We start from the raw sequence: 16,325 nt of genomic DNA on the forward strand, positions 1-16,325 counted from the left end.
AACTGGCTCAGCCCAGTGAGCTTAGGAGAACAGTGTCAATGCCAGGACACTCATCACAAATGTTTTTTAGACACAACAGAGACCAACTCATTAGCAGCAGGTAATTTGTCTTCCTGTCACAAAAAGAAAAGCTCAAATATACCTGATATTAAGGATGATTACAACAGCAGCAATCTACCCAATGAAAAATGGCATATTAGAACACTTTTACATGCTTTTAAGGAGCTCCCCAAAGTGCAGAGAGACCAACAGCCTCGATAAGACCAAACATCCTGCTGGAAGGAGAACCACGTCTGGAGCCTATGTCTCCACATGGACCACGCCACTGCCCTTCCACTGCCAGAGAATATATAGAATCCTGGGTAAGTGCTTGGGAAGCATTAGTCTAAAATTTTCAAAAGTTCTTGGAGGAAGTTAAATCACACAACTGGGGGAGGGTGGAATGTTGAATGATGTAAGCAACAACAGGTGTGTGCATTTGCTAAAGAGACCACTCAGCTACTCAATAGCATCCACTCCTAAGAGACATGAACATTAGGAGGGGAGGGAGAAACGTAACCGAAGGGTTCCCTATAAATAACTCTTTAATTGGAATAGAAAGAGAAGCAAATGGCAGGAAAGCGTCTCTGATTTAGGGGATGGCCTTGAAGGGCTTTCTTTATCTGAAAGCTTCACGGTAAGAATCTTGACAGCATGACCAAGGTTTTCCAGGTGAGGCTCTTTCCAGGAGCTCAGAAAACAGAGTAATTTCTGAAAGGACAGAAGATAAGATCCTTCCAGATTAGCACTAGCAGAGTTATCTGTTTAACTTTTTTTTTTTAAATTAATTAATTACTTTATTTATTTATCTTATTTTTGGCTGTGTTGGGTCTTCATTGCTGCGCGCGGGCTTTCTCTGGTTGCGGCGAGCGGGGGCTACTCTTTGTTGTGGTGCGCAGGCTTCTCCCTGTGGTGGCTCCTCTTGTTGAGGAGCACGGGCTCTAGACTCGCGGGCTTCAGTAGTTGCAGCATGCAGGCTCAGTAGTTGTGGCTCATGAGCTCTAGAGCGCAGGCTCAGTAGTTGTGGTGCACGGGCTTAGTGGCTCTGCGGCATGTGGGATCTTTTTGGGCCAGGGATTGAACCTGTGTCCCCTGCATTGGCAGGCGGATTCTTAACCACTGCACCACCAGGGAAGTCCCTGAAAGGCTACTTTTTAAATGTATGGTAAAGGAAGGGGAAAAAATTGGGGGCGGAATCATTACCTAATTCTTAGAAGTCTAACAAAACAATACTGAAGCAGAGGAAAACTTGAGTTAAATAAAATGCTCACACAGAATGGAGCATTCTAGTTAAATGACTTTTCTGGCTATTCAACATTAAACAAGAAAGTCCATTTAGTTTAAATCTTTGTTATGAATATTCATTAAACATCTGAATTTCTTCTTTGCCTGGGTGAGTCTTGTCCAGGGAAACGGATGGAATCTTTCTCCGAGCACCTTGCAGTGTTTTGTGCTCATAGTTCAAAACACCACTTTTCATAACAGGAGATGAATCTAAACTGATTCTGGGGGCACCTTGTAAGTTTTGTTGTTCCTCATCATGCAGAAATGGAATGTTAAAGAAATAAGTCTTCAGGCTGATAAGAATTCTAGTTTGTTGGATTTAAGCTAATTGAAATCTAGCTAACTAGAATCACATGGAACCCATAAATTTAGGAGCAGCTAAATTTAAACCCTGTCTGGCACTGAGTTAGACTCAAGATGAAGAACAACGAAATAGAAGATATCAACATAGATTTCCATGAATTACAATCTGGTAGGGGTGATAAGAATTTATAAAAACTTACACATTTGAAGTAACTTGAGAACAATCACAAAGTAATAAGTAATAGGTTATTTTAGGTAAATCAATCCTTTAAAAATATTTTATTATCACTTCCAAATAAGCCACAATATTTTGAAAATAAGTCTATCCAAAGTAATGTAATTTAAGCATAATATTTTAGAGTAATTTCTTTTCAGAAAATATATCTTATTCATATCCACTTTGTTTTGATTACTTATCAGTCACCCTACAGAGTGCAATAGTTTAACAGGGTTTCTGAGCAGGACCCACCTTACATTGAGGCATAAATCAAAAAACAAGTGTTCTCATAAGGTGACTGGAAGATATAGTAAAATTTTATAATATAAAATATACCATATACTATGAATGAGATATTGTAAAGATGGAAACAATCTCTTAATGGAAGAAAAAAATCCCTACAGGCTATGGGCTCTGCGAAGGAAAGTTGCTCAGAGCACCTGAAAGAATAATTAAGTTTTAAGTTTCTTGATTCTTCCTTAGAGTATCTAGTATAGGGACTAGCACACCGTAGTAGCCTCTCAATAAATGTACTGCACATGCTTAATAATAAATGCTGCTTGAATGAAGGAAAAATAGGCCACTTCAGAGACAATTTTTTCCAGCTTCTATTCCCAAGTCGCATGAATCGAAAAAGGGCTGTTGGTCAAATTCCCAAAGGAAGGGAGATCATGTTTGCTGATAGGGGCATGACTGATAGCCACATATAGCAGTCAATCTACCTCCTAGGTTTTTGGTAATTAAGATCCAGGATAAATTTGAACATACAAATCACTTAAAACAAATAAGATATAACCTCATTTTGTACCACGGTATTTTGCCGGAACTTATTCTAAAAAACCAAAATCAAGAATCCCTACCCGAACAAGTTTTTCTGAATCCCCTCTCCATTTGCTTACGATGGTAGATGCAGAAATATTAAAGAAGGTTGTTTTGCATTCCGTAGCCACAGCTTTGGCCAGCAAAGTCTTTCCTGTACCTACAATCACATGTGGGTAAAATATGAGCGGCCCTCGAACTCCATTCCTCTGCCTGCAGACAGAAGGCAGTCACACAAGCAAAAAAGGTGTTACTCAGCAGGCACTGCCCCAGCCCTGAAGTAAGGACAGATGGGGCAACTCGTCCTCTGCACACACGCTTCATACCAAGACCAAAACAGAAAGCCCTTTACCTGGAGGTCCGTAGAGCAGCAGTCCTTTCCAGGGGGAAAGAATTCCTGTAAACAGCTGTGGGTACTATGGGAACAAGGAACAAGGATGAGGTTTAGTACCTGTACGTCAGCCTGCGCGCCCTGAGCTCAGGCAAGCTAGGGGAGCTAGGGTGAAACACACGCAACTCTGTGTCAGGCCCTCCTTTTTTTAAGGCTGGCTTTCTCCTTCTCTCTCTCTCTCTCTCTCTCTCTCTCTCTCTCTCTCTATATATATATATATATATATATATATATATCTCTTACTTATCCCAATTTTACTTTCACACTTGATAGGATGCATGGCTTAATTTTTGTCACTTTTTAAAAGAGCAGTTATTTTAAGGAGAAGAAAGGCATATGTAGGTACTTCACTCTCTGTTTCAATAGTCATTTCTCACATGCATAACATCATTTCCCCCTGAGTTCGATATATATGCAGAGCATCTGGCAATCTTTTGAATGTTGTGAAGCAGGTATGCTCTTTAAGATACACACTAGAACCAACATACAAAAGTGTATGTGAATAAAGCTCAAAGATATGGTGAAGCTTGATTTGGAAGTTTAGAACATTCAGTGCAGAATACATTATGAGACACTGACTCCAAAGAGGACATGCACAGACTTTCAGTGAGTCTCTCCCATTAGTTCAAACTCAAGCCATCTGGAGTTGGTAGAGAACCAAGGAGAAGGAAAAATAATAGTAAAATTATAACTAGCTATTAGTTTCTTGCTGATGCTAATGTCAAAATGTTGACATCATGTGGAACTTCTAATACCATGGAGATAACACAACCAGAGAGTCTCAATGGTAAGTTCTTTTCTTTCGTACAAGAAGTCTTGTACAATAGAGCCCCTCAGAGGAAATAGGGAATAAATACATTTCTACTAATTCTGAACACCAGTATATTTCTTACCCCCATGTCTGAACACAGGAAGGAAGAAAGGGAAGACAGTCCAAATTTACTGATTTTGTCCCTTTCGAATAGAAGCATCCAAAAATCAGGGGCTGCAAGGGCCCAGTGGTAAGAATAAATAGGTTATTCAATAAAGTAAATCTGTAATCCTAACTGCAGGAGATTACAAAAAATGGCCACAAATTATTTGCAGCTCCTTCCACCAAGAGGCAGAGGATATTTCTCTATCACTTGAATCTGGATTTGGCCTTGTGAATTTGGCCAGTAGGAGATTAGCAAATAGAAGAAGAGACTTGAAAATAGAGACGAGCAAATATACGGACTATAAGAAGAGACACGGGAAAGGCTCACGGATTGGGCCCTGCCCTTTCTTGCTTCTGTCTGGGAACTCTCTGCACCATGTGAGCAAGCCTTGGGCTCTCCTGCCAGAGGACGAGAGGCAGAGAGAGGCCTCAGCTGCCCTGGTGATCCCAGCTTTCACAGCTTTTCCATATTTTCCAGCCACCCTGGCTGATGCCCCAGACAACTGAGTGAGCCCAACCAACATCACGTGGAAAAGAGCCAAGCCGGCCCAGCTAAGCCCAGCCCAAAGAGCCCACCCACAGAACTGCAAACAAATAAATGACTGTCATTCTAAGGCACTAGGTGTTGGGGTGGCCTGTTATACAGCAAAAGCCATGTGGTACACTGACCTTCTCATCACCACTGCAGTAAACCAAACATGAAGAGTCTTGTTTTTCTATTTTCCTTCCTATTTAGTGAGCCACTCTGCACAAAAATCTGTCAGGAATAAGCTGAGCACAGCCCTATGGCTCTATGGCCAGTGCCCTGGAAGGGGCTGTCTAGTCTTTACAACCAGCTGAAAGCAAAGCCCCCGATGATGGGGGTTTTGGGGACAGGGGGAAGATCTATGCAAACAAAGTCAGATGCTCTCTCTTATGGCAGGTATTTCTACTATAATAAGTATATTTTTAGGGAGGTAGGCTGATTTGAACCTATAGTAACTGACAAATCATATATACTATAGAGTCTTAGATCTTAAATTACCTCTTAGAGCAGACACCTGCCTTCAATCAGTATGTAATATGATTTCAAATTGCCTAGAATGGACTGAGCCTTGGTGCTCCAGTGTTGACAAAATATTGTGACACAGGCAAAAAGTTAACTTGTGGACAGAAAATCACCCTGTCGTTCTCTTCCTGATGGGTATATGACATATAGCTTGTCCAATGGATAATGAACAGAAATATCTCCCAAGAGGCTTCCTTCCCATCCTTACCCTTATAGGATACACAACAGCTTCTTTGACTAACTGCTTGGCTGCATCGAGTCCAATAATGTCATTCCACTTTATGTTTGGATTATGGAGATAAATGTCCTGCAATGCACATTTGATCATTTTGTTAAAACTAATGTTCTCCTCCACAGCTGTAATAAACATTGGAGCAGCAGAGTACTTGACTTACAATAGGACATAAAGTGCTTGTGATAAACACTTCTCCTATTAGATACATGTGTATATACACATTGTAATTTGAGGCTAGTTCACCAAAGGGATGTCATGAAAATATTCAGTGATTTTCCCTGAAGAAGACATTGCTGATATAATATGGTACTTCTAGGGTAAAAAAAAAAAATCTTCTAATAAGGGACTATATCTGTCTTCGGTCAATAGCAAACCATGCTGATTTACAACCGTAATCAAAGAAGCTACAGAATATGCCTACAAATTACATTAGCTTTTACTCCGAAACATAGTTCCTAGCCGTTGCCTGGCCTCTCTCTTGCTCCTTGATCTCGAAAACACTTTCTTAATTTGCTGCCTAAAAGAGATAACGCTGCTCTGAAACCAATTTCTCTTTTTCCCTAGTGATCGCTCCCTACTTCCATCAGGAGCAATTGCTTCTACAAAATCCAAGGAAGCCAACAACCAACTGAAAGTTTTCCCCTAGCATAGCAGAGCCCTGTAGCAAGCACTGTGGGTAATCAATTAAGGTAGCTTTTACTGATACTAATTTACAGTTTCCAAACTTCAATTTCACTAGATGCTCAGAACAGTCACTCGGGGGCCTTTCTCAGTAGGAGCTGTTTTGGGCAAACTGAATGTCTAGAGTGTTACAGCCAAAAACAAAACAAAACAAAACAAAAAAACCCACCTCTTTTCCAAAGTCATTCTGAGTGACTACAGAACAATCTGGAAACTACTTTTATATTTATTTAATTTTTAAATAAGTAATACATGCACATGGTTCAAAAATATACAAACATTTTTAAAATGCTGGTGAGATGTTATACCCCCCTTCTGTCCCCCATCCTCCCAGTTCCCTCCACCAGAAGTGACAAATTTTATTAGAGAAACTATTTATGCAGGTGATTTTCATGGTGTATAATATGTATGATCCATTCCTGGGTGAGATGACAAAGGTCTCAGTCTTCCAAAATCTTGGGAGAACCACCCTGTCTTTAAAGGACCACCCACTCATTCTTATCACCACACTTTCTTAGGAAAAGCTTGGCACACAGTGGGGATTCAACTACCTTGGAGTTCAAGGCATCCATAGATAATAGCAGTATTTCTTGCCTTCTTCTAGAGTTGACATTGAATTCCATGTGGTACTGTTTAAGTTCCCAGTAGGAAGTCCCTCCTTATATCAATCAAAAGTTCTCAAGACTCAGCAGGACTGCCTCAGGAGGTGGTGAGCTCCCATCCCTGTCAGCATTCAAGCAGGGTCTGCATGACTGCCTCCCACTGTACTGTGGCAAGGGTTCCAAATGGAATCCTTTCAGGCCACTTCTACTCTACAACTTTATTATCACTAGTCCTGGTATCCTTTTGCAAAAACACTACCAAGACTATTGATTTGGGGGTATAAAAATATTTTTCTCTGCTCTCTTAACACATCCTAATTACCACAGCCTGGCTCAATCCCTCATCCTCTCACTGGCAATAACTTCAGAGCTGGTCTTCCTATCTCCATGTCTTTGATAGCGTTCCACACTGTCATCAGAACAAGCTGTCTAAAAGTACATTTCATTGCCCCATTCTCCTGATGGATGACTTTCGAAGATTCCCAGTCTCCTACAGACTGACTCCAGCCCTGGGTCCTGTTCGCAGCACCCTTACACGCAGGAACCCTGGCCTCTCTCTCCAGCCCATCTCCCACCATTCCTTGCGTGCCAGTCGGCTCCTGAGAAGCACTGCACAAGCGCTACAATTTCACAGGTCTGTACCTTTGCCCAGAACGCCTCCCCCCACGCTCGTCTACTCTTTTTTCATGTGGCTATTTCCTGCGTATCTTCTTCCCTAACACTTTCCCCACTCCTTGGCGCAACAATACCCATCTGTTATGCTCTCAAAGTGCACCTTGCCCGTGGGACGAGAAACCCTTATGGGCAAGGACTGTGTTGAGTCGTTCACCTTTGTGTTTCCAGCCACCAGCACATGCCTGACACATCAGAGGCGTGCAGGGGACAAATGCTGGGCTGAAAGGAGACCTGGGGGACCTTAATGACCTCAGAGCAGCTGTAAAGTTCTTGCATCATTTTAAACATCTCTCTGAGCCTGTCTAGGTTTCAGTCTTTCATTAAATATGAGATCACTGGAAATTAGAAAAACCTCCTACAACTCAGGAATCTATTCTATTCCCAAGGAACTTGCCCAAAGTCACACAGCTAGAAGGAGGAGGATCTAGGAATCAAATCCAGGTCAACCTATTCCACAGCCTGTGTCGTTAACCATGAGACTTCACTGTCTTTAGGTCCTGGGGGCCAAGCTTGAAAAATCAGTAGTTTGGATGGTAAGATCTTTCCTACTAATCTGTTTCTTCATGAAAATTTCCAATTATGAAATCAGACTCCCAACATCTCTATTTCTAGGCTTCGACTGTTTAAACAAGACGCAGACGTGCTCTTTCCTTCTCTGAGAGGCTTTCTTTCCTTAAGTCTCGGCTCGGCTCTAAACCCTTTCACCTGTCCCTTGCACTCTAAGTCTTTTTCTCTTTGGGTTTTCTTGGCCTCTATAGTGAGATGGTGGGCTTTTTATATTGTAATTTTACGATTCTATAATTTATTCATCATGCATTATTGTGCCTCTAAACAATATGAGTGCCTTTGCAAGTGGGGGCACTTTATAAATAAATGATTATATTTATTGTTATTAATAAAAGCAGCAGCCCACAATGCTCCAGGAGCCCCAATCCGCCTCCGTAAATTTGTGAATTGAATAGCAGATCTTACCCGGCTCACCACAGCTGCCAATTCTCGCATCTCACTGTTCATGCCAATAAATGCACTCAGAGGTTTCAACAATCGTTCCTGATGATGGGAATAGAAAGCCTAACGTTACAATATTACTTCATCACTTGGGAAGAAAAACAGGGCACGGATCTCCAGGACACAAATGGTGGCAGGTTGCTATGAACTTTGACTTGATCTCAAGGTTTCTCTGGACTCAAAATTAGATTCCCAAAGTTCATCTGGATTTTGGCAGTTTGCAAGATGAATGTCCCATCTTAGCCACTTACTGAAGGGTCTGGGTTACAGTCGAAGCTGTTCAAGCCAAGTTCGCTGGTTGCTCCTTTTATGGCATCTGTGAGCAGCCCTCGGAAGTCAATGATTTGGCCCTGAAAGGGAGTAACAGTTATTGAAACAGCTATTAAAACATGAGGGGAGACTAACCTTAATAGCTCAGTTTCATTAAATTAAGACACATTTATGTACCTTGTTATGTAGCACAAACTTAAAGTAAAGCCTCAAAAAGAAACTGCACTAATAATGAACAAGATGATTTCCTCAAGTTGGGGCACTCTAGGAAAAAGAAACAAGTTATAAAGAAATTCTTCAGAATGGAGTTGGTTTGGATAAAATTCGCAAGCATTTGTCAGTTCCTGACACACCACCTGCTTCCTACATGTCTACTTCCCCTGTATTGTCTCGTCCTTTTTAAACATTCCACACGCAGGAAGACCTCATTGGCACAAGAATATTGATAGCTCCTACTTATGGACTACACTGTACATTTACCACTCAGGAGACTGCCTGGCACAAAACAGGTGTGCAAGGTACTTATGAGGATTATTTCCAATCCTTCTAACACTTCTGCTAGTCGGGAGTGGCATCCTAGTTTTACAGATGTGGAGGTAAGGCCAGAGAAGTTAAATGATCTGCCCAGGGCCACACAGCTAACAAGTGACTTAAGACCAGGATTCAAACCCAGATATCTGTCTCCCCTACCCATACTCCTTCTGATGCCACCTGTCTCCCCTAGAGGCAGAATGAAAAAGCAAGGATGCCTGTAAAAAATAAAAGACAATAACAGTAGCCAACATTTACTGAGTGTTTATTATGTGCTGGGTGTAAGACTAAGGCACTCCATTCATTATGACCTTGGAAGTGGACACTATGATTATTTCCATTTCTCAGATGAGAGAAATGAGGCTTGGAGAGATTAAACAACTTGCCCAAGATTCACAGCCAGGAAGGTCTGACCTGGGTTTTGAACCTAGGCAGGCTGACTCCAAAGCTAGCGCCTTTGGAAACAGCACATCTACAAAATTTGCACAGGGGCCTGGGAATCATGAAGCTAGGGGCTCTGAGATGGCAATGAAAGACCCATGTTGGAGATAGGTCCCTGACCATATGCCCTCATTCAGCTTATGAAATGCTAGGGAGAAAACCGTTCACAGTTTACCCTGAGGACATTTCTGCTGCAAAGAGAATTTATAGCCAGATTCTTTCAAAGGTTAAGTGCTGGGTTAAATAGCCCCTTCCTTGACCTGATCAGAAACATCCATTCATATTAACATGAGACGTTCATGAGAGTAGCATTGCTGGGCACACAAGTGACCAAAAACGTGACATAGGTAGTGACGGTGAGCAGGGAAGTATTTCTCCATGGGCAGCAGTGATTCGAATGTGTCACCTCCAGGAATCACCCATATAATCGAGGCCCTAAAAGGAGCCAGTTCTGGCCCATGAAGCAGCTCCCCTTGATTTCAGGGAGATGCTCCCAGTTCCCCTCCAAACACGCACACCCAGAGTTTAGTTTGCCTGAGAAGAGCTGGCCAGAGGTAAGTCAGCAGTCCCGTACAATCGAAGAAAGAAAGATGACTCAATGATATTCAACCCCGAAAAGTTATAATCAAGAGAAACACGTTGGTGTCGATGCTGCTTTTTATTTCCAAGTGACCCATTTTTACCTACCTTTGGCCTACAACTACCCAATATGGGTCTTTTCTGTTTGAGAGACTGTTATTTACGAATCAGGACATGAGGTTCATTAGGAAAGGGGTAAATATCTATTGAGGACAAGATCAACCTTATATCAACTGAGGTTTCATGGTTCACAAGAAATTACATTCAAGCCTAGAACCATATCTCCAAGGAGAAAGGAACACTGCTAGTCAACTCCTACTGACAGGGCAGAAAAGAATGAGTGCGAGGCCACAACTCCTCAGGTAATGCAGAGCACTTTGTTACTGTCATCACAGAATTTTTAAGCTGAAAGGAACCTTAGAAGCCATCTCTTCCAAACCCAGCAATTTACAAATGGGAAACTGAGCCCCCTGGAGACGGGGCCGTTCGTTTAAGTCCATCCACCCAGGAGGGAGATCCAGACCAGCACCTCAGGGTCTCATCCTCAGCCAGTCCCTTCCCAATTCACCCCACAGCCAACCTTTGATCATCACATATTACCTTTCCTCTTTGACAAATGTAACACTTAAAATTTTTCATTTTCAAAAAGAAAAGGGAATTCCCCCATTTAGTGTTCAGTTCACGAGTCCCACTTACTTTTTGTGGGTGGACGTTTTCTTCTCCACTGCCTTTGTTGATTCCAGATATACTTAAGCCAAAGTCAGCACTCTCCTTGTGAGTGTGATTGACAAGCTCCTGCAGAAAGAGGAAGACAGTGAGAAATCAGCTGCGGAAAGCAACTTCGAGATGCTGGCTGCAGCTGCCTGTCCCGTCGTCCCACACCATTCTGCAAACGGGGACTCCTTTGTGTGATTCAACCACTGCTGTGCAGACCCAACGAGATGAATAAACTCTGCCTGTGCCAGGCAGGAGGAGCTGTCCCAGGAAGCCACGGGCTCTGAGCAGCCCAAGCAGTGGAGGAATGGTTGGGCCTTCACCCATGCCCACTCACTGGCCTGTCTTTTCTCCTCGGACCAGAGGTATTTGTGGGCATAGTCGACAGTTAGCCAGCCTCCTGTGGGATTCATCCTGCCCCCCTTCACCTCCCCTCCACCTGAGCCGGTTTGCAATGGCCAGGACCACACAACCTCCTTGCAGGTGAGAGATTCCTTTTGACCAACTGAGTTTTGTGATGATGCCTTTCTATCCCGCCAGACCGCTTTGACATGCATTCTTCCATTCCTCTACACCATTTCCATTAGTTCTCTTTCCTTTGAAACCTGGTATGTTTTGTCCTAAACCAGAAGGTTCTTGGCATGGATTTCACCCGCCTGCTGGGCTCTCCCCTCTTGCTACCCATCTCTTTCCCCAGAAAGTCCAGTGTGGAGGTCCGGGGTGGTGACCCGCCGTGTGCGCCTTGGAGAAACCCAGCAGGAGACTGTGAGGCCCAGCCACACCCGAGACTACACTGGCCTACACTTTGGATCCCAGGGACACGCTTCAGGACGGGAAGAGTTGACACCTACAGTTCCCTCAAGCGGGAGGATTGTGCTTCGTGAGAACCAGGCCCTCCTGCTCCGACTGGGCCTAGGACTCACCCCTCAAGGCCTGTCACCCAGCACTCAGACCAGGGGAAAGCTTGTGGGGAGGAAGGAGTCCTCCTTCCAAATGAAGAAACGTTAGGAAGCCTGGGGATCTGCCCGTCCTTTTAACCCAGTGAGCTGGAAGAAAATCTACAATTTAACAAAATCAAATTGTGCTCAATAAACAAATAAATGAGCCCTTTTTCTTGGGGCTGTTTCTCAGCCACCTGCAATTTTACCAACGTCAAGTAAAGCCGTCCCAACCTGTTTAGGATGCTCCCTGTGGAGGGGCTTGCTGCCCCCTGGCTTCCCCACCGTGGTTTTGGACCGTGGCCTCTGCTGGCTGATCTTGGGAAGATTTTGACAACTGTCATTCATCGCTCTAGAGGAGGGAACAAAGACCATGGTGGAAGTCCTTTTAACTGAATTTGAGGTAGCTAAACACCTTGCATAGTGCATTTAAAGAGAGTTCTGGAAAGATCTGCAGATGCAAGTCTGTCTGCACCGTGCTCCCACTCTGCCCAGCCCGGCCCTGTCCCTCTTCAGTCTATCCGGGTTCCTCCAAGACTGGGCTAGAGGGTCCACTTCCTCCTGGAGGTCCCCGGCACCCTCTCTTCATTTCCCCTTCATACCACCTGGCTTCTACAGATAGCTTTCTATCCCTAAGAACACACTGTTCTACAAGCATTCCTCCAATGTTTCTTCCCACCTTCCTTAAAGAAGAGCACTCAGACCAGGGGAAAGGTGGGGGGAGGAAGGAGTCCTCCTGCTCGAATTAAGAAACGTTAGGAAGTCTTGGGCATCTGTCTGTCGTTTCAATCCATCGTGCTGGGTGCACCCTGCCTACTGCCTTTCAAGCCGCACACAGCCAGCATCAAAAGTGGCTTGTGGAAGGGAGGCAAAAGTTCCCTCAGCTCTGCTGTCACAGATCATTCATATTTGCAGAACAAATTTTCACCAAATATTGTTCACTTGAGGGAAAATGAACTGATGGGGCAGGAAGTCCCAGTGGTAGCTAACTCTGGTGGAGACGGGGAGCCTTGCCTGGAAGGGGGCCCGCCCGGCGGTGGGACTTGTGGTGGTTGAAAGAGTATGTATGCATTTGACTGTGTTTATGTCATACATCAATTCAAAGGTAAAATAAACCTGTCGCTACGTCCGCATAAGTAGACATGGAATATTTTCAGGTAGGCGATGATATCCAGAGAGAGGCAGGGTGTGCTCGTGGGGGCAGACATGAGCTCTCCCATGGGAAGTTGTTTGGTTCTCGTCCCTCACGTGAGGAGCATTTACAGGACGTTCGCTAGAAGTATTTCTCCCCATGTTCTAAGTGGTCTCACAGAGCTGCTATTTCAACCCCATTTTTTTGTAGGCAAGAAAAAGTTGCTGGTGTCTAATATAAACGCATAGTTATTTGGCCAGCAAGACCACCCACGCCAATTCCACCACCAATGTCCGCTCATGGTGATCCCAGTGTTGGGCCCACTGGAGTGAGTGTCATAAGAGGTGGACAACTGGCGGTTTCTCCGGGCATTTGTCTTTCATCTGTAACCTAGGAACAAGAATGTCTGTCCCTTAGGCATTTTGCTGGCACAAAAATCAAATATCTATGAAATGAGTGTCAAGCATTGTACAAGTACAAACCCTCTGAATAGCATTGATTTAAATGAAGGCGATATATATATATATATATATACACACACATACATGTATATATACGTGATATATATATAAAACGTGCCTAAATATCCTTGTGAGGCTGGCGAGGAACTGGGAGTCATTTTCCCACTTTGATTTCCCATTGGAGGTAACTGATTCACAGATTTGCTTTGACATGACGAAAGACAAGTGCACTAATGTACAAGCAATGCAATTCATTTCCAATCAGCTCTGAGGATTGTAAAATTCTTCCGAATATGAAACCAAATTCACCCTGCTTTAACTTTAGTCACCAGTCCTTGGTGTGCCCTATGGAATTCTGCAAAGAAGGCCCAATCCCTCCTTAGAAAGTGAAGACTGCCACCGTGTTGTTCTAGGCGCCCACCCCCACCCCAAGTCTTCTGTTCTCCAAGCTAAACACCTCCAGTCGCTCCAAGCACTCCTAAGGTTACCTGGCTCCCAGAGTCGTCCTCATCCTGGTCATCTTGCCTTTGTCCACTGTCATCTGACTGGAATAGAGTCACTTCCTACTTTGTGGACGCTGTGTTTCTATTGATGAGGCCCGAGACCACATTAGCAATCATGTCATACTGCTGACTCACACCGCATCTTCTGTCACTCAGATTTCTAGGTCTCAGATTTTGTAGTAAGGGAGCTATTTGTTGTGAATCTTTGATTAGACCTTAAACATTATTTCATTACAGTTCATCTTGCTATTTTGGACCCATCTCCTAATTTGTCAAGATCTTTTGGCATCCTATTTCTGTCATTCGTCACACAAGATAACCTTTCCTCCTTTGGGTCATCTGCAAATCTGTAAAGTGGGAGCTTGCTCTCTGGTGTGAGATGCAGGAATTAGGAAAAAGCACTTTCATTTGTTAATAACCAGTCTCATGACACAACCTCTCATTTCAATAACTATTTTGAGTAGAAAATTATACACAAACACCATGCATCACTTTTCTAGTTATCCTTCCTGACGCCAACCATTTGCCATCCAACCTCGATGGTTGCCATGTACAAACAGCTACCCAGAGAGGGGATGAAGAAGCCCCCAGCTGTCCTATGCCACCATGCTCCAGCCCTAAAGGGAGGCAAAGGGCTCCAGGGACATTCACTCACAGAACATTCTGCCAGGTAAGGAACGCTGAGGAAGTTCCAGACATGAATGTGTGGCTGAAAAGCCATCAGAATCCAAATGAGCTCCAAAGCTGCCTCTTAAAATGCTTGTCACTGTTTCTGTTCCCAAGTAGTTATCATTTATTACCAGAGTCTGACTAGCTTTATGGAAACTATAAATAAAAGAAGAACACTTTGCTCAAAACAGTAAACCTGTTCCTAAAGGATCGCACAAAGCAAAGGTAGCCTCAGGCTGAGCATCACCGTGAGTGTCATCATGAAGCAGGCTCGGGCTCCACGGCTCTTCTATAAGCGAAGTCAAACGCCTTCGCTCCTAAAAGGTGAGGTGTCTCAGTGCCTTCCTTCTTAGGCTGCAGGCAAGGGACTGGAGTCACAGAGCAGAGAGCCTAGTGGGATTCGTGGAACTCACAACACTTCTTGACGGCCTAATGAGCTGCTTATGATCACAATTTAAGTTTTCTCCTTTCAATTGCATTCTAAGATTCTTAAAAATTTTGTTCACTGCCTGAGTGGTTGTGTGGCCCCTACCGGAAGCCCACGTCCACCTTCCCCTGAGGTCTGGGCTTTATTTTAAGAGCAAAAATCCACAGGCCTTGATGCCCCAAAGCTGTGCCGTCCAGGGCATTTCTGAACAGGCTCCGACGACAGGGGTGTGGTCTGGAGTGAAGAGAGGAATGGGATGGACACTGAGGCAAGGCTGGGGGCCTGTGTCAACCCAGGATGGTCAAGAGACAGAGGGGCCCTAATCAGATACCGCAAGTGCCAGATGAGACTTGGATTTGAGAAGCTGGAGAAAGAAATATAAGGTGAGCATGGGAAAAGGAGAGGAAAAGATAGACCTGATTCCCTCCAGACAGTCAGGACATGTGATCTGGAGTGCACAGAGAAATGACAGGTACGATTTGAAAAGGGAAAATAATATTTCTTGGGTGCTTACTATGTGGCAGAAACTCACTATGTGTCAGACTCCTGCTCCAAGCTTGTAAGTGGCAGAGCTGGGAGCTGAACATGGGTCTTTTAATCTCTGAGGTCCATACTTTTCATACCACCCAGCCTAGAAAGACAGAGCATCAGTGGATGCAATTCTTTGTGGTAAAACCAGAGAACCAACAGACATTGGTCCATGTCCTGAACATCTGTAACATGAGGGGAACCCGTGGCTGGGTCCACCAAGGTCACAGGACCACAGTCTGGTATTGCTGGTAGGCAGACATGGAGCTGCACTAGAGAATCTTCTGGAAATGGATCCCACAAACTCCTAGAGTCGAGTTGGTCAAGAAGAATTACCATTTACTTTACCTTCTGGTCTTCCCTCCACTTCTTTGTGGTAAATTATTTTCTGCTGTGGCAAAACAAATATTGGGAGGAAAAGGAAAGATTTAATTTTTAAGAGAAAGCGATTTTTCAGGTATGTTTGTCCTTTTACATTGTTCTTAAAATGTGTGCTACATCCAGAAACTCTAAGCTATTCTCATCCAGAGAGGAGTGGAATTACCTACCGGTGAAGAGAAAGAAGCCCATGCTTCCCAAGCATTTCCACACAAGGACCCCAAAGACCTCAGATATTAAAGATGTTGGAGACCACAGACTCAGTGGCACCTCCAATGTGGGCTAGCTTTATAGTTACCATTTTATTAAGTTTTCATGAACTTGACACCATTTTGCTGTGGTCCCTGGGACACCAGGATGATTGCATGAGCCTGGCAGGGAACACTTAACAATCTATTCTGCCTGTTTACCTTAAAAAAAAAGACATTGTGTCCAATATCCCAGGAGACTGTGGTTCCAAGCTAGAACTATTATTCTAGATATCAGATCGTGTCAATAACAGTCCTGGTGGCCCAGTGGTTAGGAGTCAGTGCATT

At 43.9% G+C, this 16,325-nt stretch overlaps 1 protein-coding gene across 2 annotated transcripts in view; it reads right to left on the reverse strand.

Moving 5' to 3' along the window:
• Window positions 1–16,325, reverse strand: part of KATNAL2 (katanin catalytic subunit A1 like 2) — a 103,845-nt gene that overhangs the window by 20,754 nt on the left and 66,766 nt on the right. Inside the window, exons 4-11 of one of the 2 annotated variants that reach the window (XM_061169520.1) lie at window positions 15,760–15,802; window positions 11,926–12,043; window positions 10,736–10,834; window positions 8,470–8,568; window positions 8,183–8,260; window positions 5,226–5,324; window positions 3,015–3,078; window positions 2,704–2,822 (exon numbers count right to left, since the gene is read on the reverse strand). In XM_061169520.1, coding sequence (XP_061025503.1) covers window positions 2,704–2,822; window positions 3,015–3,078; window positions 5,226–5,324; window positions 8,183–8,260; window positions 8,470–8,568; window positions 10,736–10,834; window positions 11,926–12,043; window positions 15,760–15,802 — 719 coding nt within the window. The remainder of the gene's footprint in view (window positions 1–2,703; window positions 2,823–3,014; window positions 3,079–5,225; window positions 5,325–8,182; window positions 8,261–8,469; window positions 8,569–10,735; window positions 10,835–11,925; window positions 12,044–15,759; window positions 15,803–16,325) is intronic. The other variant, XM_061169519.1, reaches the window with a different exon arrangement.

Source organism: Eubalaena glacialis, chromosome 15 (genome assembly GCF_028564815.1).
Source record: "Eubalaena glacialis isolate mEubGla1 chromosome 15, mEubGla1.1.hap2.+ XY, whole genome shotgun sequence".
Classification (NCBI taxonomy): Eukaryota; Metazoa; Chordata; class Mammalia; order Artiodactyla; family Balaenidae; genus Eubalaena; species Eubalaena glacialis.